We start from the raw sequence: 24,157 nt of genomic DNA on the forward strand, positions 1-24,157 counted from the left end.
TATTAAATAGTTGTTTGAGGTAAAATTTACCTATAAAAGAGCAGTTTGACATACAAATCTATTTGATAGAACTAGCTCTTGTGGCATTTTTACTTAATAAGGATCACATAAGCTAAATGGAAGTCACTATTAATTTCAAATATTTTATTTGATTACATAAATATTCTGAATAAGAACATTATGAGTTTGGAGTGAGAGTATTTTATAAACAATTTTTTTACAATATACTTTTATTCCATAGGGCCATTTGTTTACAAAATAATTGTTTTTCAAGTTTTCCTTATGGAAAATTTCAAACATAGACAAAAGTATAAAGAGTAGATTAATGAACCTTCTCTGTGGCCCATCCTATTTCATCTCTACTCCTGCCCATTTCCCTCCTCTGGCACTGGATCATTTTTAAGTGCATCCCAATGTCAAATCAGCCAGGCATGGTGGTTCATGCCTATAATCCAAGCCCTTTGGGAGGTTGAGGTGGAAGGATCGCTTGAGCCCAGGTGTTCAGGACTAGCCCTGGCAAAGTAGCTAACCAGGCCTTGTCTCTACAAAAAAAAAATAATGATAATAAAATAGCCAGGCATGGTGGCATGCGCCTGCGGTCCCAGCTACTAGAGAGGCTGAGGTGGGCAGATCGCTTGAGCCTGGGAGGTGGAGGCTACAGTGGCCGTGGTTGCTCCACTACACTCCAGGTTAGACCACAGAGCAATACACTGCCCAGAAAGAAAGAAAGAAGAGAGAAAGAAAGAAAGAGAAAGAGAAAAAGAGAAAGAAAAAAAGAAAGAGAAAAAAGAAAACCAATGTCAAACCATTTAAATAATATATATTTAAATATTTATAAATATTTTATCATAGATGTTCTTTAGGAAGAAAAAAACATTTATTCTTAAGGCAGTTTAATAAGTATTCAAACCAATCAATCCATTTCAGTCTTCACGAGCATGAAGCTGCTATTCATGACAAAAGCCTGATTCTCGAAGCCAGGGCGTCATTTTTCACGACATAAACAAAATAATTCTTGGGCTAGCATTCCACCAAGCAATGTGACTCTGCAAATTTCTCCAAGGGAACACTTGCAGACAGCCCCTTCTACTACAGAAAAAAAAAAAAGATTCTAAATATTATATCAGGTAGAACTAACTATGAAAGATCAAAATTCAAAGACACGCAATTGCATCCTAAGTCAATATCATATGGGTTTCAGATGTTTCTATGCCAAATCAAGGGCAGTTACCCATTCATTGTTTAGCGACAAGATGCAAGATGCTTTATAATGACTCAAATGCCCCTGAATTACTCATGGAAACCTGGGATGTGCTCCAGGACGGTGTGTGCAAATTGCTATTCTCTGCTCCTGATGTTTGAAACAGAAGTTCCAACATTATCGTCATTTAATCTCTGACACATTGAAACGAGACTGAAGTATGAGACATTAGTCTGCCTTATGCAAATCTTGACATCCCATAATGGGATGCAGAGCTTAGCATCCCCCAGGCTTCTTGCCTATGTGCAGGTCTTGTAGTGTTTTATCCTGTCTGAAGCAGTTAAATCTTTTTCACTCCCCTTGATGATTTCTCCCCACGGTGATTTATTTGTGTGTGGGGAGTTGGGGGTGGGAGTGCTCATGAAAATTAGAAAAAGTGTGGAAGATAATTTACTGAGGTGCTCTTCTGCTGATGATCTGTGACTGTCTGAATTCTTGTCTCATACAAAGTGGGGCGCTCCTCTGCATTCCAGAACCATTTTAAATCAATGCATAATTTTCCTCATTTTCCAAACGAGTAAGTCCTTTGGGGAAACTAGATTAACACCCCCAGAGAAGGGGGGTCTCCATTTATCACTAAGTGGACATTAAGCAAGCAGGAGCTGTGTGAAGTTTCTTCCTTTGCCATGTTAATAGACCTGGGCTTGACAAGAAGAGAATATGTCTCTTTGGAAGAAAAGGATTTTTTTTCTAATTTCTTTGCCTCTCTGTAGTAGCCAAGAGTGCTTGTGCCTGAGACTTGCAGCTATATATTTCATTGTTTTTAATCCCCTAAATGTCTAGTAGAAATAATACTGTGTTCATCTACACTTCGAAATGAACTTTCAATGTTAATAAATGTATCAGTAACCAAATTTATCTATGTTAAGAGCCAAAGCTCTTTGTTCCCTATATTAATTAGAAATATATATTTTTAATGCCTAAGGATTTGTTGTGAATGTTTGTGACATTTTTCTCACAACTTGTAGCGCTTTCTCTATATAAATGCCCAATAATTCATACAGGGAAATTGTGCAAGCAGGAGGCCTATAAACCAGACTTGCATTAACTTGTGGAGCTAATTCCCTTATAGTCATCCAATAAGCATGTACTTAATGTAAGCACAGGGATTGCTACTGGAAATCCAAAACACTGATAAACAAATCTGGCATTGCCTCTGCCCTCTCACAGACCATATAAGAGACAGAAGGTGCATCCACTTTCAGTGAAAGAAATTCCAAAGAGGAGAGAATTTCTAACCTGAGGGCCATAAACCACTCGTGGATTCGTAGTTGAGCTCCAAGTGGCCCATGAGCCCCCATGGTATACATGCCACTTGTTTGGGCAGAGGCTTCATAAGCTTTATCGGATCCTCCCAAAATGTCAGTGACGTGGGAAAAGTGAGGAGCCGCTGCAGGAGATGTGCACACACGGCATTTTCTGCAGCCAGAAGAAGAAGGAGGTAAATGCCTGAGAGAATCTGAGGGCCTTGCAACCAGAGCTGGCAGAAGGGCAAGAGGAATATTAGAGGTGGATGATGGGTGGATGGAGCTCTCTAGATGCAGAAGTCAGGGTAATAGACACTGCAGGCCGATGGATGAATACAGGGTGAGACATGAAACTTCAGGGTGTGTGGTTCCTTTAGAATATAGCCATGCATTTTTGAGGAAGAAGGAGGAGAAAATGACTTTCCTTGCATGGAATCAGAGCCTGATAGGCTTTGTACCGGGAAGCTCCTTGTTAGCTTGATGACAAGGCTCTGAATTATCTCCATTGTTTCTCTTCTGTCACATAGGAATTCAGCATTAACTCTTAGGATCTTTCCTACAAAGTGCAAAGAGCCAGAGGAAGAAAATGAACAAAAACCATAGCAGCGCTTCTAGGTGCATACGTATAATGGGAAATACTCAGATATACACTGTGATGTGTTAATGGCATCCTGGTCATAATATAAACAGCTATTTGTAAGTGGCTCTCTCCTGTTGACCAAGCACATTGACGTCTCCTTTCTCCCCCTGGACCCTTGCGTCTCAGTGAGGCGGGTGAAGCAGGTGTTACCATCCCTATTTCTTAATGAGCTATCTGAGACTTTGAGGGATTAAGTGATTTTCCCATAATCACAAAAACTAATCAGTCTCAAAGTCAGGAATCAAACACATCTCCTTTCTCCAAACCCTGGATTCTTTCTATTATGTCCTTCATAGTCTCTGAAAACAATAAAATTAAAATAATGATACAAGGTCTCTGTTTGAGAAAGGAATTCCCCTCTGAAGTGAAACACAAACTCATTGCCAGGAAAACATGTGGGAGGTGGACAGATAAAACTGTTTTGCCCATTGTCAATGTCCCACCAGACATCACTTTCGAAACAGAGCATGTTCTTCGTGTGCCCCCTGCCTTCTTCTCCTCTTTTTCTCCCCTTTCCTGGAAAATCCTTTCTACCCACCTGCCATGAAATACCTTCTGCAGTACCAGGAATGCACAGCACACGTGATAGACTAGGATGATTCCTCACACCCAAAACTCGTGTCTCCTCACTTTCCATTTCTCTTTTTCTTGGCCTCTTTAAAGTTTTACTGGGGACTGAGTTCCTAATTACTGAAAAGAAATTCACACTGAAATTGTACTCACTTGCAGAGTAGCCCAGCATATTTTTTGTAGGACACATATGACTTGCTGGGGATGTGGACTTCAACCTCATAAGTGGGGTGTCAGATGCCTGCCCCAGACCCACCAGAAATTAAATGGGTGGTGGGCCCTCCCCTAGCACCAGGAACCATGCTAAGAACTGTACAGACACATGATCAGCAGTGATTCTCAATAGCGACCATGATCGGAACAGGGGAAAGACAGACAATCAAAAAGTCTTCATCGTTTGTCTCTACAGCAACTTTCTTTAAACAGGCAAAAATCCATTCCTTTCTCAACTATGTGAATGTAGAAACCGACATCGGTAACAGCAAAGTGAGAAACATGACTGAATAAAGCCAGGGCTATACTCACAGCCCCTCGATAAATATTTGTTGGGAAAATATAAAGCTCATTGCTCTCGTGACTATGCTGTTCCCGCTAGGTCATGCCACTTCATTATTCTTTGAAACCGAGGAGCAAAACCAAGCAGAAGGTTATGACTATTAAATATTTAGATCAATCTGATCAAAAAGGTACCCTGTGAATTGTATGAACTGTCCTGAGAAATTACCTTAACATATTAGCTGTAAATCTGCAGCAGCTAGCGTGTCAGTCAGACCAGAGATACGTATCTAGCGTAAAGAGGTTATCATTTTTTAGATTAGCCAAATGCAGCAAAGAAGCCTTTACAACCGGGATGCTCTATAATGCACCGTCAGTGGGGAAAGGATCTATTGCACCTGAAATTCTGAAAGTAAGGCAGACTTCTCAGAAGTGGATTCTCTTTCATAACCAGTAAATATTTTTCATACTATCAACCCACTAAAGCAAGCAGCTATTGTATATTGTGTCTCTACACTGGATTGCAAATTAAACTCCCACTGGGGGCTCTAAAGAGAAATCCAGCCCTTTATCCTCTAAGCCACTCAGCAGCTCTCCTTAAGCAAGTTAATAAAGACCTTCCTGACTATCTGCATCTCATTATTGCCACATAATACAATATCCTGGGGTTTTCTTCCTTTTGTGAAGAAATGCTTAGAAGCAACATGGTGCATGGAATATTGTCCTAAAGAGAGACTGGGCAGGTGCCGTGCTCTTTCTCTCCTGAAGAGTATTGGAAGAGAAAAACCTATTTCCCAATTACCTACCAGTGTTTAGGCTCCTTATGCCTGACTTCGTCATTTTTATGATTAATCCCCAGATTAGCCTACAAAATTTCACGCCATCGAGAGTGAGCTATATTCAATATCATTTCACCCAGTGCTTTATTCCATGAATCAACACAGTCGTCCACCATGTACTCTGTGCAGAGCTTCTCAGGCCTTTACCGACTCCACCCTGGTTTCTCCTTGAAATCTTCAGTTTTCATACTTAGACCCTGTACATGGGCAATTAGTGGCCATTTGCAAATTTAATAACACATGTTAATTATGACAATAAACAATATGATTCATTTCTCTCCTCCACGCAAATGACTAAGTTCTAAACTATGCAGAGCCCAAACAAGGTCAGACATGAACTAGATCTGAGACTTGCACTGATTTACAGCAGAACACTGACTGCGTGAGACACCTGAGAATTTGTGCATTACCTGAAGTCCTAAAAGCCCAAAAAGAGCTTCTTCATACTGAAAACTCTGGCTCAAAATCAAACATAACCCTTCAAAAGAAATCTCCATTTTTAAGCAGGAAGAAGTGATATATGCACAATTGGTACATGAGGGTGTGTCCCTGAAAAATATGTATGTTTTGGATTTTGGCTTTATTATTTTCCTTTTATGTGAAAAGCTGGATAAACTGGGAAGAAGTAAGTGAAAATGAGAAGACTTAGGCAAAGCAATGAGTGAAAACTTTCACCATACAGGCCTTTCCATGTCACTAAAAAGCAAACCAAAGCTCGCAGCCAGGAAGTTACTTGCTGAGGCCACGTCCGTTTGGTGACGTTACATTCCCTTAACTTCAGCTCTCAGGCGAGATGACGTGCTGGAGGGGTCAGACTGGCTTGAACAGCAGGATGGAGGGGACATACAGGAGTGCAAACAACCAACTTAAAGTAGGTGGCCTCCGTCGTACTTCTGCCAGTTCACAGATCCTTTCTTAAGTAAATAACCAGTGCCCAGCAGCAGATCCTATAAGGCAAAATAGCATACTTTTTAAAAATTTTTTATGAGAATTTGATTGACTCTGTCTCTTGGTATTTAACTACCTTTGTATATATTACCAGTAATAAAGTCCCCTTAGTAACAAAGTCCCCTTAGATTTTTAATTGCTAAATTGCCTTTCGAGTAACTATTTCAGTCTTTAAGGAAAGAGAAGCTACGGGACCTTGATTTCGGAGATAGGAGCACACTCTTGGTGTTGTTCTAGTTCCTTCTAATCACACCCTATTTGTACCACATAAACATTAGCACAACTAGAGATCTGGTTGAATCACTTACATGTCATTCCAGACAGTAAAATTCTAATCGTGAACATTAATTTCACTGATGTAGTTGCAGCTTAGTAGGGGGTCGCCACCATTCACTTACCCAGGCTTGAAATTATCTCTAATTTAGAGGTTAGGGACAGTGACACAGGGAAGAGGCTCTGTGCTTTATATCTGGAGATGTGGGATCATAAAAATGTCTTTTTAATCTGATGATCATTAAAACACCCAGTGATGTGGCACAGCTGCTAATCGGAATGCATTTCCATTTCTGCGGGGATTGAGCATGTCTTCGGAACCTTCTGCAATAGCTTTAGAAACAAACGTTCCTTTTATCAGGTGAGAAAACTACCCTACGGCACGCCTCAGGATATGTAGTTCTTCCTGGGCTACAAAATATCAGAGGTTAACTTCAGGCAAAATGATAAAACTAGCAGTAGTATTTCCTATTACTATCTGCAGTTTGCTTCAAAATTTCAAAAAGGTTTCGGAAAAATCACTAAATACGAAGGGCACACTTCATTCATTTATTCCAAGGAATCTATTTGGTGCCAGACATTGCCTGAAATTGTATGGATTTTTAAAATGAAAAGTGGGCTCTCTCTTAAGCAGACCATGGCAAGGAAACTTGAAAACTCTGACGCATCCAGGGGACGAGACTCACATTTTACATAGAGATACTACTTGGGATTCACAAAACACGACTTATCCATGACGCTCGTTCAACACTGCATTTTTACTCGTGGTATTCTGTTCTCTTTCATTTTAAAGTGCGTGTCATGACCCACTAAAGTGATTTCTCAGCTCACAAATATGTCCTCTGAAACACTGGTCTACAAGGGAGGATTTATACGGGCAAACAGGAAACAAAATCTCCAAAGAGAAAGCATCAGAACAAGAGGAGGTTGTCCCCTCGTGTGCTAGAAGCCACTGTGTGCCTTATCCTGCACAGTAAAAGGATTTTTCAAAGGGCGTGATCAAATTATGTTTTGGAGTAAGTGTATCAGAATAGCTATAGATATATAGATATAGATATAGAAAGGATAGATTTTTTTTCTTGCTATTTCTATGTTCATTTACATGTGAACCTACGTACTTTAGAAATGATTAATCTGGCTGGGCGAGGTGGCTCATCTCAACACTTTGGGAAGCCAAGACCGTCCGATCACCTGAGGTCAGGAGTTTGTGATCAGCCTGGCCGACATGGTCAAACCCCATCTCTACTAAAAGCACAAAAAGTAGCCGGGCATGGTGGTGCGGGCCTGTAGTCCCAGCTACTTGGGAGGCTAAGGCAGGAGAATCACTTGAACCCTGGAGGTGGAGGTTGCAGTGAGCCGAGACTGCAGCACTGCACTCCAGCCTGGGCGACAGGGCGAGACTCTGTCTCAAAAAAAAAAAAAAGTGATTAATCTGGGCTGATTAATTACTTAAGAAATTAACAGCTAGGCTAGGAGAAGGGAAACCCCACCACCGACCTGCCTGGCCACCTCATGGTGGTGGTCCCTGGTGAAGTGTGAATCCACTGGAAGCTTAGGCTCAGCCTTTCTCTACTGCGTCCCAGTCATTTGTCCTTCCTAAGTGACTGGCACCTGCCCTGTGGCCCATCAGGGGAAATTGGGTCACGTGAGCATGTAAAGAATCAGTCACTCCAGCCAATCTACCACCAGAAAGAGATGCAACCGCTACGGCTATCAAAGACACAGTCCATGTAGCTCTTCCAGAATTTCGAGAAGAATTTGAATCTCCATAGATATTTTAAATTTATTTTTCAAGGCCTCCGAGCTCCTGGCTGGGAGCCAGTGAGTGTGGACAGGTGGGCTGTGCTTCAGCTGGTGTCCACAGGTGCTGCCACACTCTTATTAAAATATGGAAATGTCTTGATGCCCGCTGGTGCAGGGCTGCTGCCCTGAGCTCTCAAGGTCCCCACGTCCATCCCACCGCCTTGGGTGGCCTGGCCCGGGCCTGCCACGTTTCTCCTTGGTGAAATGTTGACACAGCAAAATGCTCAAGGTCGATGACTCATGCTCATTCCGATGGGCCCTGGTCTGTGTCTTTTTTTGTGATTAAGTACTTTAGATGGGTAAATTGGTAATGAGTTCTGAGCAAGGGATTTGAAAAGACCTCACATCCACCACTGCTGTACTTTTTCTTTTTCTTTCTTTCTGTTTTCTTTAATTTTTGCTGTTTCTTTTTTAGCAGAGGACAGGCACCACTAGCTTACCATCCAGGCTGTAGGTGTCACCAACACGAAACACTCCCAACAGAAGAGCAGGGACGTTATCTTCTCACCTTTGCCTTCTGGGGAAAGTGAGGAGGAACCATTTCCCTCCAGGAAAACATATGTTGCTGACACCGACTGCGTACTTGGCCACACATCGTGGCTCAGGACTCCTGGATTTACGTTACCACCTGGCATTGAGGAAATGTAAAAATAACAGCAATATAAATAACCTCATGACCTATAAAAGTATGCATGAGGAATGGGGCTCTGGGCCAAGCAGGCTTGTTGTTTAGGTATTGCATACTCGGCTAATTATGAAAAAAAAAAAAAAAAAGCTACCCAAGTACAAGAAAAGGAAAGGGATTGAAGTGATTTTTTCCCCTTTATGGCAGGGACAGAATAAATGGGCAAAAAAGGATTCAGTTAGTTAAATTTAAAAGGAAATTGGCACAACTTAATTTTCTGTGCATTTTTGGGTACTGAAAACCTTATTTATACTGACAGTCATTTTTTAGCTTTACTATCAATGCATTCTTCCCTTGCTCAGCACATATGTTGTTGAAGACATCGCTCTGTTTCCTACTTCAGTTGGTGTTTTCTAGCACAAACCATCTCCTTCGACTTGGCAGGGGGGTGGGTGACAAGAGTTAGGAGTGAAGGAGGAGCAGACATTTCCATTCCTCCCCGCTTAACCTGGAGGATAAGCATTTGCGGCACTCGCTACCAGAGAAGAATGCTTAAAACATAAGTTCAAGAGGAATTTCGATCTACTCCAGGGTGGTGATTTCATAAGGGGTTATTAACAGGTAGGAAGGAATGTCGGGAGCCCAGCCCGAGACATTTAAGGTCAGTAGAGGGCCGGGCAAATCCAGTTTCTCAGCACACGCAACCTTTCCAAGGTCTGCAGTGATGTATTTTTCTGTTTCTTAAGTAATCAATGTTTATAGAAATATGACCTGTCCACATAGTGTGGGTAACAGCTGTGTCACAAGAGTAACTGCCTGGGAACCCAGTTCTCTTCCCAGATCTCCATCACCACTAGACTCAGACGCCCTCTCTTGATATATTTCTGCAAGCGTTCGCAAAGGGATGATAAAATCTGTTCCACGTTTTCAAAAGGCAATTAGAATTGTGCTGTTCAAAGCATACATAATTGCAGTGTGTCACCTCCATGAGTTTAACACATTTCCCCTTTAGCAGTCTCCACTCTCCTCACATCCACCCATCTCCACTGAACTCTCTCTTCTTGAGTTTCAGATTAGCCTCTGTGGTTCTTTACATCTGAAATTCATCTTTCTGAGAGGCAGTAACACAAATATTTGGATTATGCTATCATGGAAAGGAAAGAAAATTCTATCATGTAAAAGAAAAAACATATTATGTAAAAGAAAACAAATCACTTCCTAGAAGCTTATAAAGTAGGATGCAGGTCGACTTGAGAGGGGTGTCAAAGCCCTGTTTGCATTTCTTCCTCATGTGCAGTAATACAGGGTTTCAGAGAAATCTATATTTTAGAGATTTAAAAGGAGTTGCCCTGTGTAACACAAACTAGATTTGGTTTAACACAAGCTAGACGCCAATTTCAGGTCGAAGTGCTTGTATCCAAATTTAATTACGCACCATCTATGTGTATCTGCGAGCGCTGTCGAGCTGCGACTTCTAAATTTTACAAACGAGAACTTGAGAAGTGGTGGGAGCCTGCCAGGCACCTCTCTCTGCATTTGTACTTTTCCTTAATGCCAAGTAGGAAAAAACAAGCACATTCCCTTCATGCAATAGCCTTTCTGAAGAGGAATTTTCCTATAGAGTTTCAGAATGAGTTATAGCCAGTATGAGTAATGAGTTTAAAATGTATTTTCACATTTTTTATGCCTTACATAGCACTCTCAGTATTAAGTCAGCCAAACAGCTATAGTTTGTTTTTCTCTTGCGTTACTGAAACCCGGATCCCATCTCATAGGATTCTAAAATACACTCCAATCTGATCTCTAGCGCAGGTACCTAAGAGAAAAACGGTGTTTTCAGCATCTTGTTGGGGAAATATTCCATGGCTCCTTTCTCTCCCCTGCTTCCTGGCCTTTCCCCAGCACTGACGCTGTCAGCCGCCCTGCGTGCCACACAGTCCTGCCCTCTGCCAAGGCTCCTGGCCTGCAGCCCCTCCTGCAAGCCCACATCTGCCCTCCTGCACGGCAGTCACCTGGGCGTCCCCTCCTGCTACCTCCTCACACTCGAGAGTGTCTCTTCCTTGAAAATTTCTCCTTCCTGAGAGATTTTTAAGTCTCTCCTAGCTGTTTCCTTTTCAGTCCTAATAAATGCTCTTCTTCAAAAAATTGCCACTCAATTTAATCCTCAGGCCTGCGGCTGTCACTTCAAAGTCAACAAGTACAACCCCAGATGCACCCTGCTCTTCAGGTGGGAGCTGCTGCTCTGAACCACGCCCCAGCTGTGGTCCCCATCAGGTCCCAGTTCTCCCGCTCAGAGGAATTGAACTCAGCTTCCTCCTGCCTTCCCACTCCTCCTTCTGCTTCCCCAGCCTCTCCCCTGACTCTCTTTCTATTTCTAATCTCTCCTCAAGGTCCATTCAGCTGTATACTTTCTTTGCTAGATTAGTATTTACAAAAAAAAAAAAAAAAACAACCTTCTTCTTCACAGCATGCCCTTGCTCAAAATGCTTGCTGGAACCCGGTCCTGTGATGCTCATAGACTCCAAAGCTCTCTGCTCCCACTTCCCGGTGCGGAGGTGTGGGCAGAGCCAGCCTCCCCTCCCTCACGAGTGCAGTCAGCTCTGCCTCTGCGGCATTCCCTTCCTTTTCCCTCCCCCTCTCCACATTCCGTCCTCAACTCAAAATCCACTGCTTCTTCCTCCTGCCTACACAACAAAGGCTCACCTGGCTGCTCCAGCCCACTCCGACCTCTCCTAAGAATTCCTAGAGCATTTTGCAGCGCTCCTATCCCAGCCCCCTGGCCCTTTGCAACCTTAACACATGCCTTGAAGGCACCTTGAAGACAGTCCCCCTTAGAGCTGAGTCACCACAGAGAAGCCTGGGGAAAAGCACCCCTTAGAATGCACCCTGGATGTCCCTGTCACATGGGTTGGCATTATAAGTGTCAAAGGCTTTAACAAGTGAATAAAACCGTCAAAATTAGCTCAGCTGAGCAGGATGCGAGTCCCACAGTGATGCGTCAGATTCTTCATTCTTCTATACCCCTCAGCATAGATGTAGTCCCTTTTCTTCTTGCACTTACCCGGTCGTCATAAATTCTTGTCATCTGCCGTGCTCCATAACCCCTCTAAAATGTGAACACTCAATGGATTGTTTCTTTCGGACGAATATTTCTTTAAGTTCTAAAGTAAATCTTAGCACCAGGTTTGGACCTTGTAGGACGTGAATACCTGTTGAATCAGTGGAGAGCTCCCTAGCTTGGGGGAGGAATATAGTTTGCTCATGGTCCACCCCTCTTCCTTTCTTCTTCATTCAGCTCTCATGTTCCCCAGAGTGGCCACTGCGCTCCAGGGCATCTCTTTGCCTTCCCAGGGCTGAACCACGTGCTGTCCGTTCTGCCAGGTAGAAACCTGTCACTGTTGGTTTGGAGCAAGGACTCATCTCAACCCCCATTATGCTCCCTGTCTTTCTCCAGCTCTCCCAGAATTATTCAAGGACATTTCTCTCTCCCCAGTAAGAAACGTCTCTCCACTCTTGCAGAGTCTTTACATTCTTCCTTAAGAGAAGTTCCTCTTCTCGCCTTCCATCCTACCTCCCCCTCCCTCCACAAAATCCTTCCTGTGTCTGCTCTCCCAGACACATCCCTGATGTTAACTTATTCATACCTCTCCTGTCATGGCAAACTTATAAAACAGTCTTGTTACTGTCTGAGGAGTTGGGCTTTTCCCATAAAACATTTCCAAGGTGAGCCGGAGGTGACGTTGCCTTTGTAGTCTCATCCAGTGACCTCACACCTATTTCTCCTCCCCGCCTGTGAATTACTCAAAGGTAAAGATTTCATCATGCAGATTATGGCTAGAGGCTCTATGCCTGAGACCCATTTTGGTTTTTGTCCAGAGATTGAAGCATATGCAATTGGGGAAATGTGAGCTTTTTAAAAACAATAATAATAAAGATGAAAAATGAACATTTAGAGAGTTAAGTGGACATTTATTCAAAATGAGAAAATAAATCAAAGTATACGTTTACAAAGTATTACAAATGTTAACTGTTTGTACATTGCTTGAGTCCCTCCCTCGGCCTTGGAAGAGGCCTGGGGAAGATAGGGGTGCATGGAAGCCCCTTCACTTAACTACGGGTCAACCCACTGTGCCCACTCCAGTCACCAGGATTCCAGAGTCACACTCAGCACAGCCAAAGCATGCCAACATTCATCAAATTGATTTTTATCTCCTGATATTACAGATTGTAAAGCAATGTAAAGTACGATTTTAAAAAACTATGTATGGACCTTGTGTCTTTGAATTCTCAAACCGTGGGTCAGGAATCAGTTTCAATCAACCATAGGTCTTTTCTCTCATAAGTTAACAAGCTTAGGTAGAAAACAAACAGCTCCACTCCATTGCATAAAAGAAAATATTCACCTCATGCAATGAGATATTTTCCTTATCTTATAATTTTAAATAAGTAAAGATCAGCACTCAAAGGTGGATTAACACTGAAAGTGCTTCCGTAAGTTGTCAATCTTGTGTGAATGGGGAAAAATGATCATTGTGGTGCGTGGCTTTACTGTACTTATTTGCATAAAATTTTCATTTAGTAAATGTGCAAGCTATTTTACAGGTATGGGAAGTGTAGCTCCTTTCAGAAAGAGAATTTCTATAGCAACATTATTAAAACCAATTTATTGTTCATTCAGCTTTTTTCTTTTTCAACAAATATTAATTGAGTGCCATCTGTGTGCCAGGCTCTATTCTAGGCACTGAAAATACAACGCACATTGTATTTGCCCACATTCCAGAGGAAGGAGACACGAAACAAACAATTGGGCTGTTCTGTGCCATGCAGTGGGAAGGACTGTGTAGAAAACTAAAGCAAGGAGTGGGGACAGGAACTGACCTGGCGAGGAAGACAGGTGCTGTTTTTCAGAAGGTCATCCAGAAGGCTGAACACAGTGCAGCTGCCATGCCCTGCTGGACGCTGGAGAAGGAGAGAGAGGCTGGGAGGCTGACAGGGCCGGGAAGGCAAGACCGAGGCCAAGGCCTAAGGCGTGTAAGGGGGGCTGGGGCCCAAGGCCAGCAGGAGTCAGGGCATGCAAGGTCCTCTCAGCCTCAGGAAGCCTTTGGATCTTAATGTGAATCAACTCAGAAAGCAGCAGAGAGGCTGGAGTCGGGAATGACATGATCCGACTTATGTTTTAAAGCGAGGTTTCTCGGCCTCAGTACAATGGACATTCTGAGCTGGATACTATAATTCTAGGTTGGGGGACCGTCCTGTGTATTATAGGATGTTTTGCAGCATTTCTGGCCTCTGCTCACCAGACGTCAGTAGCACACCCCATCGCCCGGTTGTGACAACTAAAAATGTCTCCGGACATTGCTGAATGTCCCCTGGGGGTCAGAAAGCACCTCCTATCAAGAGCCACGATTTAAAACAGAATCATATTGACTGGGAGTGATATTTCAGTTATATAAAAACTAGCACAAGACAACCGAATTTTTTGTATCAACATTTAGAGATTTGCTCTCGCTAGATTAAAATTCAACTTAAATGTACCTACACTGCAAACTTGTAATTAATAATCATATCTTAATGCAAAGGCCAAGACTTTATTTTTGAGTCAGATCCTGATGTGATTCAATTCTCTTGTATCTGTAAAAATAGCACCAAGCCCGAGGTCACAGAGAAATCTTGTTAATAGGCCAAAAGAAAACACTGCAGGTGTCCAAACCAACCCGTGTTTCCATGGACCCAACCACAGGATGCCACTGAACTACACAACCCCTTACTTCACTAGATAGAGAGGCACAAAAATGTCTCAGACACACCTTTAAATATTATACAGGATGTACAGTATTCACTTCCTTACTTGTTTAACTAAATTCACTGAGAGTTTCAAATATTTTCTTTTGATGTGACTTTTCTTCATTCTCAGAACTCTGCTGGCCACTGCTTGAAGGCATGAAAAGGCTTGATGACTTTGTTTGCACTGTATTATTTCTAAAATTCTCCTGAAAGCATGCATCATGTATATGCACTTTTAACAAAGACCTCTTCAGACTTAATGCCATTGTCCTCTTGAGTTCTGATTGTTGTAATTCCCTCACTGCTGAAGTGCTGGGTAATGGGAATGCTTTTGACAAGGAATGTTGTGTGCTAAGCTACTACTTTACGGGAGAACCCAACCATCCAGAGTTTCTGCATTCAATCCTCAGTGTGTTGAATCTAGAAATTAACAAGTCAGGGCACGGCTGCTTTCACGTGTTTGGATCTAACTGGGAGAAGGGTGTTTATGAGCGGAGGCTGATGCATAATTCAGTAGAATGCCGCGGCTACTACAAGCAGAGGAGAACCCCAAAGTGGGGATGTCGATACTGAAGCCGCAGCACTATTGCAGCTGCCAGAGTGCAGCTTTGCAACCTACAGTTTTCAGTTCATTACCACTGAGGCCTGGGTGGTAAACTCGTCACAGGAAAGAAGCTGCCATATCCTATCCTTTACATCAACAAATGAAACAGTGAAGGAAAACTTTACATAGAGGAGCCAAGAGTAAAAGAATGACTGTGGGGGGACTGCTGAGCCCTCTGGGCCTCAGTCTGAATCTGGCTGCCTTGCCATGAGTTGTGAAATGTTTACACAGAGATTAACTTCCCCAAGCCTCAATGATCTCATCTCGAAAATAGGTGTAATAGTGGCAACTCTTCAGAATTGTCCTGAGAACAGAGCTAAACCAAGCACCACATCTAGCAGGGAATTGGCACCTAATATACACCTGGGTGATGGTAACTATTGTAAGAGCAATGTGAGGAAGTATCATGCTGACCGTTAGTTCTTATGCCTTACGTTAAGAAAGGCCTATTCCCTTATTCCCATCCAGAGCCAGGCTTAAGTAGATAAATGTTTTTAAGATTTAAAAAATTAAAATTTAATTATAAATTAAGATTTAAAAAACTAAAATTTAGCAGATAATTTAAGGATTTCAGCCTAACCTCTGTGACCGTTTAAAAGCATGTCATGGTGGCCGAGCACAGTGGCTCATGTCTGAAATCCCAGCACTATGGGAGGCCAAGGAAGGCAGATCACTTGAAGTTTGAGACCAACCTGACCAACATGATGAAACCCTCACTCTCCTAAAAAATACAAAAATTAGCCGGGCATGGTGGCATGCACCTGTAATCACAGCTACTCTGGAGGCTGAGGCAGGAGAATCTCCCAGGAGGCAGAGGTTGCAGGGAGCTGAGATCCTGCCACTGCCCTCCAGCCTGGGCGACAGAGTGAGAGACTCTGCCTCAAAAAACAAAACAAAACCCAAAAAACATGTCTTGGCTACAGTTTAACCCGCCAATTGAAAAATAGAAATACGTTTAAACTTTAATTGCAAAAATGAGAATTTTGGCTGCAATTTAAATACATCAGTTGATGAGATAGAAATCAGTTGTGAGGGAGGCCAGCCTGAAGTACTCAGACTGAGAGTCAGCAAGTGCCTCAGAGGAGTCGTTTATTGCCACCAGGTGTAAGAGGACTGTGCTCATTCAAAGCCTTGGGGAAGCCCTCACTGCGCTGAGAATAAAACCTCTCAGTTCCTCTTTGGTGGTTTCCCAGGCCATGACTCATTAGTACCTGGTTCCTTGAACATGGTGAGAGCTCTTTCCTGCTTTGGGGTATTTACACATGGTGTGGAGGTTGCCTTTCTAAAATCACGAGCTGAAATGCGACCTCATGGACCTCACCCACCTTGCCTGGCTGCCCACCAGTGTTTTCCACTTACTAGGTTTTCCACGTAGCTGTGAGTCCACCACGTTTAATTATCTGCTTGTGTATCTGCTTGTTTATTGCCAATCACCTTTTTGGGAGAGAAGCTCCCAGGTACCAGGCAGTGGTATTCATTATGTATCTCCCGCACTCAGTGAGTATCTGGCACATAGTAGGCACCCAATAAATAACTGAATTAAAGAGTGCAAAAATAAAATAGGTGAAAGCAACATAAAAGCAGGTGAGTACATCTTGAGCCAGTTTTAAAACAGAACCTGTTTTACTGGCATTCGGAAGCTTAACAGAAATAAAAAAAAGCCAAACTAGAGTTGACCACATTGAGTAAGTATTCTTTCAGTTTCAGCCCGTTCAATAATTGCTCATTGTCAAGAGCTAAAACAGTTAAGATCACCTGACTTTCACTTTTGTTGCCATTCTTGTACATGCTAACTTGACTGAAGGTCTTTGTTTTTTATGTATAATGGAGTCAGGAGCCACAGTGGCTCGCTGGATCATTTAAATTTAAACTCTTCTGCCTAGTTTTCAAAATGCCGATAGTTTTGCCTTTATTCCATCTATCCAGCGTTTCCTGCTCATAAATCTTGACCTGCTTTCCTTTCTGGGCAGAACAGGCGTGCTCTGTGCTGTAAAGGAGAGGTCCCTGCGGGTGATCTGACCAAGGTCCTGACTGGTGGGTAGGAAGACTTGGGGTTGATGCGGGAGAGGGCTTGAGTGCACCAAAGCAAGAAAACAGGAGTCAATATGGAGAATTTGGATAAACATGCATTGCTTGTAGTGCTATTTGAGGGTATGTCTCGAGAGGCAAGAGGAGATAATGTCAAGGTAGGAGTTAAGAGGGACCAAGTCAAGACCAGCCTTGAGAGATAAGCTTTGGGGACATGGAACCTTCCCTTCCTTACTTCCTTCCTTCCCTCCCTCCCTCCCCACTCCCTCCTTCCCTCCCTCCCTTTCTTTTCTTTTTTCCTTTCTTTCATTGTTTTCCTGTCTTCCTCCCTCCTTCCCTCCCTGTCTCCTTCCTACCTTCTTTCTGTAGATTGCAACCAACAGCAGTTTATCCAAAAGTTTTCAGCGTGGAAATGACATAATCCAATTTGTCTTTTAATGAAAAATAAAGACTGAATAATAATCAGAACATACAGGTTAAAGTTCCATTCTATCTCTTTCCAACTGCATGACTCTGAGTAACCCTAATTCCTTCTTCAGCAAAATAAGGATAACATCTCTGCCTATGGAGGTACCGGTGATTGGGATTGGGGTGGTAATACACCGTTCTGCCATATTTAAAGTATAATAAAGCAAATGATGTGTGTTGTCCCATTCAAATAATTTATTAGTCTAAATCTTTAGAAAGGCCTAACTTTAAGACAGTCAGAATCAACTGTGTCCCAACAGAAAAGAACCAAAGCCTCACACATATCCTTGATGCTGAATCGAAAGTCTCCAATAGGTTGCAGCTTTTTTGAGGTTCCTTAGGAAGCAAGAGCCAATCCCAGGTGCACCTGTGAAGTCAGAGAAAGGGAACTTGGCAGAGGTGGTGATGGGGGGGATGTCTCGCCCCTTGATGGCAGTTGTGCCTGATTTGCAAAGTCTGATTGTGTGCCTAAGGGTAATGCAGTGACCATGGGGAAACCTGCCTCCATTGGACATTGCTCCAAATAGAAGCATTTGCTGTGTTTCACTTTATTAATATTACATCACTTTAAAAAGTCTTCATCAGGACCTTCAGCAGAATTTGGACAGTGGCTTCTGTGTTCGTACCTCTCAAAACACTTAACATAGGACAAGCATTACATATTTAAGTAATTATCTTAGTGTGCAGAATGCGGAAGTCGGGTATTGAAGTTCGGTATTCCAACATGGACACTAAAAATGTTTATAGTGATGTTGAAAATATCACTATAGTGTTTCTTATCACTCAAGTGTTTCTTATTTTTTCCAAAGCTGTAAGACTGCCTTAATTTATTTAAATGTAATCATTCAGAAAACTCCTGAAATATGAACTCATTGCTTTCTCATGACAGGCAATACTATAATGACAAGTTATTTGATCTATGACATCAAAAATTCTTTATAAATATGTTTGAATGCAACAAATTATTTTTACCACTTGACATTTTCCTTTTTGTTTGACATTGTTGTGGCAAAATTTGGTGAATATTATATAGGCTACAAATTTTATTAAAGATTATTATTATTTTAAATGTCATGAATGTTTGATTTGATGTTTTATTATTTTCTCCAAATGTTTTATTCAGTATATTCAGTACATGTTATCAGAAAATAATTATGTTTTCTAAAATTTATTTTAGGTTTTGAAACTAACATGAACATAAGTAGCCGAGATGACCCTAGTACGTCAGAAATTACTTCCGAGACTCAAGACAGAAATGCAAATAACCATGGAATTCAGTTATCTAATTCACTATCTAGTGCTATAACTGCTGAAAATGGAAATTCCATCTCAAATGGTAAGCACTTTTTAAACTCAGAAGTAAATGTATAAAAGTTTTAGGCTGTATCAACTTTCTGGGAGGAATGGATTTAAAATATGAAAATGAAGTAGGGTTAAGAACTGGAAAATAGAATATAAACCATGAAACTCCCCTGCAAGTATTATTGTCAGCATATGATTGCTTCAGTTAAAGAATTGGAATTCTATTCACTCCTTGTTGACTTTTCCGAAATTTTATGGAGTGTTAATCTAAAAGAACTGGTCCAAAATTAGTCTTATACTGAGCAGAAGAAGGCAATAGATTCTCTACCAATATTTTTAATTAAAAAATTATTCTGGAAACTAAGAAATGTGAAGGAAAATAATATTAAAGAAATGATAAGTGCCAGACTGGCTTCAGGTATTTTAAGTACATCAATGACTGCCACATTTAGAAAGTGGCTTGATTGCAGGTACAAAAGCTGAGGATTACGCAAGTATTTTCTCTCACAAATAAAAGAAGACAAAGGGCTTCTGGGAATAACTGATGGGAAGACTCAGACCAACTATTCCTGAGGGCCTCCCACAGGGCTGGGAAAAGCATGTTTGTTTAGTCTAATTAGAGGCGTGGGAGAACCATCACGATGCTGAAATGCTGGGAAGCAGCTGAAGACCTGGGAGTGGGGTGCAAGGTGAGCCGAAGCAAGGAAGCCCACACTTGAAGCTTGGCTCATGGGGACATAAGGGTACCCACATTGTTCAGAGAAGGCAGCTAAGAAGTCAAGTTGTGCTTCTGACTGCCTTCTCAAATTACAGGGCAAGAAACTGAGTCGTGGCCCCACCAAGGCCTTGGGGTGGGGCCTTCAAGTGTTCTTCCCAAGAGTCAGAGTGAACCAGAACCAAGAACCATGTTGAGTTGCCCAGATGTAACCAGGCCTACAGGTACCTGGGAGAAACACGTGTACATCTTCCCCAAAGGGCAGTAATAGCATCCTAGGCTTCAAAACATTCTTAGAAACCATTTTTCAAATGCAAAGTCCAACACAGTTAGAAATAACCAGGCATAGGAGCACACAAAATAAGATAAAAAATTAAAAGCAGAGACGGCAGCCAATTGCAATATGTCCACAGGGATTAAAAAGGTTGGAATTCAAAGACACATGCCTTAAAATAAGTATGTTTACTCAGCCCCCCACGAAATAAAACAACGAGAATTTCAGCAGAAATGGGAAACTATAAGGAAATCGTCAAATGGAAATTCTGAAATTGGAAAATGCAGTAATAAAATTGAGTACAACAGAGGATAAAGTTAAATTTAATTAGATATAGTTGTTTAAAAACAAAACAAATAAAAAATAACTGGGGAAGTGTAAGATAACTCAGAAAATCCCCAGAATGAAACAGATTGAAGCAAAAGAGAAGAATGGAAACTCCAGACAATGGTTTAGAGATATAAAGGACAATGAGAAGGATGATTGAAGTCTTAGGGAAAGAAGAGGGAGCGCATGAGCAGAAGAAAGACTTGGTGAGAAATGTTAGAGCATCTCCCAATGCTGATGAAAGAGCACCAGGAAACAGATTTAAGTTGGCAGATTTTTATAACATTCAACATACATTCTTCACGGGATGCAGCAATCTGACTCCTCAGTATCTTCCCAAGAGAAATGACAGCAGTGTTCACACAAACACCTGTATGCAAATGCATATGGTGACATTATTCATAATCACATAAAACTGGAAATAAATTCACTGTCTTTCAACTGGTGTCTGGCTTGTATTAGTGATCCATCACTGTGCAAAATATTACTCCCAAAACTTGGAGGCTTATGTAAGAAATGGTTATTATTTCATAGTTTCTGTGGGCCAGGAAGCTGTGTGTGGCTTAGCAGGGTGCCTTTGGTTTAAGGTCCCCCGTGAGACAGCAATCAAGCTGTCAGCCAAGACCACAGTCATCTTGAGACTTGAGTGAAGGCTGATCCATTTTCAAGGTCACTCACGTGGCTATTGGCAGGCCACAGAAGGTTCACATCCAAGTCAACTCACATGGGCCTCTCCACAGGGCAGCCTCCCAGCACAGCAGCTCTCCCCACATCCCTGAGCAAGCAATCCAAGAGAGAGCACCCCAGATGGAGGCTGCAGTCTTCACATAACCCAGTCTTGAAAATGACACCCCAGCACTCTGTCACGTTTGATTGAGTCACTAAATCCAGGCCACACTCAATGGGTGGGGAGTCCGTGAGTGCCTGGAGGTGGGCTCACCAGCGTCTCACAGGCTGAACTAGCACATGGATGAAGCCTGCAATAAATAAGAGTGATCAACTGTAACGAGCATCAAAAGGGATGGCTAAAGCATTGTGTTGAGGTTAAAAAAAAAAATCAAAAGACTAAGTGTGATCCTGCTTATATAACATTTGAGGAAAAGCAAAGCTGGAGACAGAAAACAGCTGAGTGGTTGCGTTTTGGCAGGAGGCTGGGCGTAATGGCAGGAGATGAAGTTCAGAAGGACATGTGGTGTTATAGACAACCGGGAGTGTTCATGTCTGCAGATGCACAGATGTGTATGTCTAAAAAAGGTGAATCTCACTGTCTCTAAATTACACCATAATCAATCCAACTTTTGTAAAAATGAAACAGAAACCTTTGCAAAGCCTGAGTAGGATACATAAAACTTTCCTAGGTGTACCATAGTAAAACACCTATAAAATAAAGACCGAGAATTAATTTTAAAAGCAGTTAGAGGTAAAAATATGTACTATCTTCGAAAAGTAGCAACTGAAGTCCAAAGACAATAAAATAACATAGTTAACATGCTCAAATAAAATAACTGCCCCCGAAAAATTCCTGTAATAATGATAGGGAGTTAAGGATATTTTTAGGAAAAAAAATTAAAATGAAAGGAATTAAACACTGACAGACTCAGAATGCTTAGAGATAAAGGAAAGAATAAAGAATAACTAAAAAGGCAGTAAAATTTGGAGGGGTAAAATAATATTATTTAATATTATACACTGATAAACCTACCTTGCCAGTTGTAACCTCAAAGGTAACCCCTGAAAGAATATTAGTGGGGTAGATAATATCCAAACTAGTAAAGAGAGAAAAATAAAATCATAAAAAGTCAACTCAAAAGATGCAAAAAGGGGATAAAATAGGAAAAATAGGGCAAGGAGAAAGTTCTGAGACAGTAGATATAAAAACACGTGAAAATAAACCTTATTTAATTACAATAAACTTTAAAAGACTTATTTAATGTAAATTTATATGAAAAATGATTAGCAGAATATTTTAAAAACTAAGATTTCTGAAAACAGTAAAACATAAGGATTCTGAAAGAGTAAATGTAAAGAGATAGAAAAGAAAAAGATACAACGTGCAAATATGAAAAAGCAGCAAAAACAGTGCTCATATATTTGAACACCAAAAATTACATCTCTAGGCCAGGCGCGGTGGCTCACGCCTGCAATCCCAGCACTTTGGGAGGCCGAGGCAGGCAGATCACCTGAGGTCAGGAGTTCGAGACCAGCCTGGCCAACATGGTGAAACCCCATCTCTACTAAAAATACAAAAATCAGCTGGGCGTGGTGGTATATGCCTTTAATCCCGGCGACTCGGAAAGCTGAGGTAGGAGAACTGCTTGAACCCAGGAGGCAGAGTTTGCAGTGAGCCCTGATCGCGCCACTGCACTCCAGCCTGGGTGACAGGGCCAGACTTTGTCTAAAAAAATAAAATAAAATAAAATCTCTAAGTAATCAATGTATTCAAGAAGAAATCACAAAATAAATTAAAAACCAAAATATTTTAACTAATGACAATGCAAATATGACAACAGAACTTTTAGGACATGTCTAATGTCTTTTGTGTATGAGTGGAAGGGGCTCGGGTACAGTGTTGGTATGGTCAATATGTGGCTGTATGGCATCGTGGCCATGGCTGGGCTTTTAGTGTCCACATCAATTGAATAGTATATATTGTCCTGATTAAGTGGTTTCATATGCTTCATTCCATCCCATCCTCCCACCTTGCCACCCTTCTGAGTCTCCAGTGTCTATTATTCCACACTCTGTGCCCAACTGTACACGTTATTTAGCTCCCACTTATAAGTGAGAACATGTAGCATTTTTCTTTCTGTGTCTTAGTTATTTCACCAAAGATAATGGCCTCCAGTTCCATCCATGTTACTGCAAAAGATCTCTTAAGAAATGGAAATGTATGGCTTCAAACCTTTGCGTCACAAGAGAACAAATACGATGAGTGTTAAAAGTGTCTAGAAATTAGAAACAGAACAAAAACTAAATACTACGAAAATAGAAGGAAAGATATGAGAGTGATAATAAGAACGTAAGTTATTGAAATATAAAACAAATAAAATAATGTGAAGGGATAGAAAGGAAGGAAAGAGAAAGTTGTTTATCTTTTAAAAAATTACCTTTGAAAACATTAATAAGATTGAAAATTTTCTTGCAAGGGGATAGAGAAATAGAGAAAATTGGCACAAATAACAGATTTTAGATTGAAAAGGGGACATCAATACAGATCTGGCTGAAATTAAAAATAGAGAATATTACAAACAGTTTTACGCCAAGATAAATTTGCAAATTTATATAAACAAATACATTCTTAAAAAAAATAGAACTAACGAAAATGGACAAAAGAAGTAGGAAAGCTAAATAACACCGTAAATGTTAAATTAATGGAATTTGTAATTGAATGCCTTCCTACAAGGAAAATTCCAGAATCAGATGGTTTCTCCACTAAATGTTTCCAAAATTCTAAGGATTAAATAACTCCAATGTCACGTACACGCTTTCAGAGAATAGGAAGGAAGGAGAAAGAAAATAATATTACTCCAGCTTGCATAATTAGCCACTTAATTTATGACAAAATTGGCATGTGAGGGCACTGGGGAAGAATAATTGATTGCTATCCATGTGGAGCAAACAGTGAAACTCGACTCTGCCTAATGCTATACACACAACAATTCCTGATAGATTATAGATCTGTATGTCAAATGTCAAATAATAAAATGGATAGAAGAAACAATAGGAGAGTATCTTTCTTACTTCATAAAAGGAAAGAAGGGCTTCTTAAGCAAGACACAAAAGTTTTAACCATAAAGAAAAAAGAAAAAAAAAACATAAATAGGGAGAAAATATTTTTAACACATTTACCCAACAAAGGCTAATATTCAACGTTTATTTAAATTAAAAACAAAAGACAGCTGAAAAGAAAATTGGACAGAATATGTGAATACCACTTAGAAAAACAATTTTAAT

At 41.2% G+C, this 24,157-nt stretch overlaps 1 protein-coding gene across 4 annotated transcripts in view; it reads left to right on the forward strand.

Annotated features, from left to right (window-relative positions):
* The window catches only part of MYO16 (myosin XVI), a 711,002-nt gene that overhangs the window by 649,112 nt on the left and 37,733 nt on the right, over nucleotides 1-24,157 (forward strand). For all 4 annotated transcript variants that reach the window (XR_008538898.2, XM_054665553.2, XM_054665554.2 and 1 more), the window contains exon 33: nucleotides 18,763-18,921. Coding sequence is in view for 3 of the 4 variants with exons in the window: in XM_054665553.2 (XP_054521528.2) it covers nucleotides 18,763-18,921 (159 nt within the window). In the remaining variant the exon portion in view is untranslated. The remainder of the gene's footprint in view (nucleotides 1-18,762; nucleotides 18,922-24,157) is intronic.

The sequence above is a fragment of the Pan troglodytes genome, chromosome 14 (assembly GCF_028858775.2).
Source record: "Pan troglodytes isolate AG18354 chromosome 14, NHGRI_mPanTro3-v2.0_pri, whole genome shotgun sequence".
Taxonomy (NCBI): Eukaryota; Metazoa; Chordata; class Mammalia; order Primates; family Hominidae; genus Pan; species Pan troglodytes.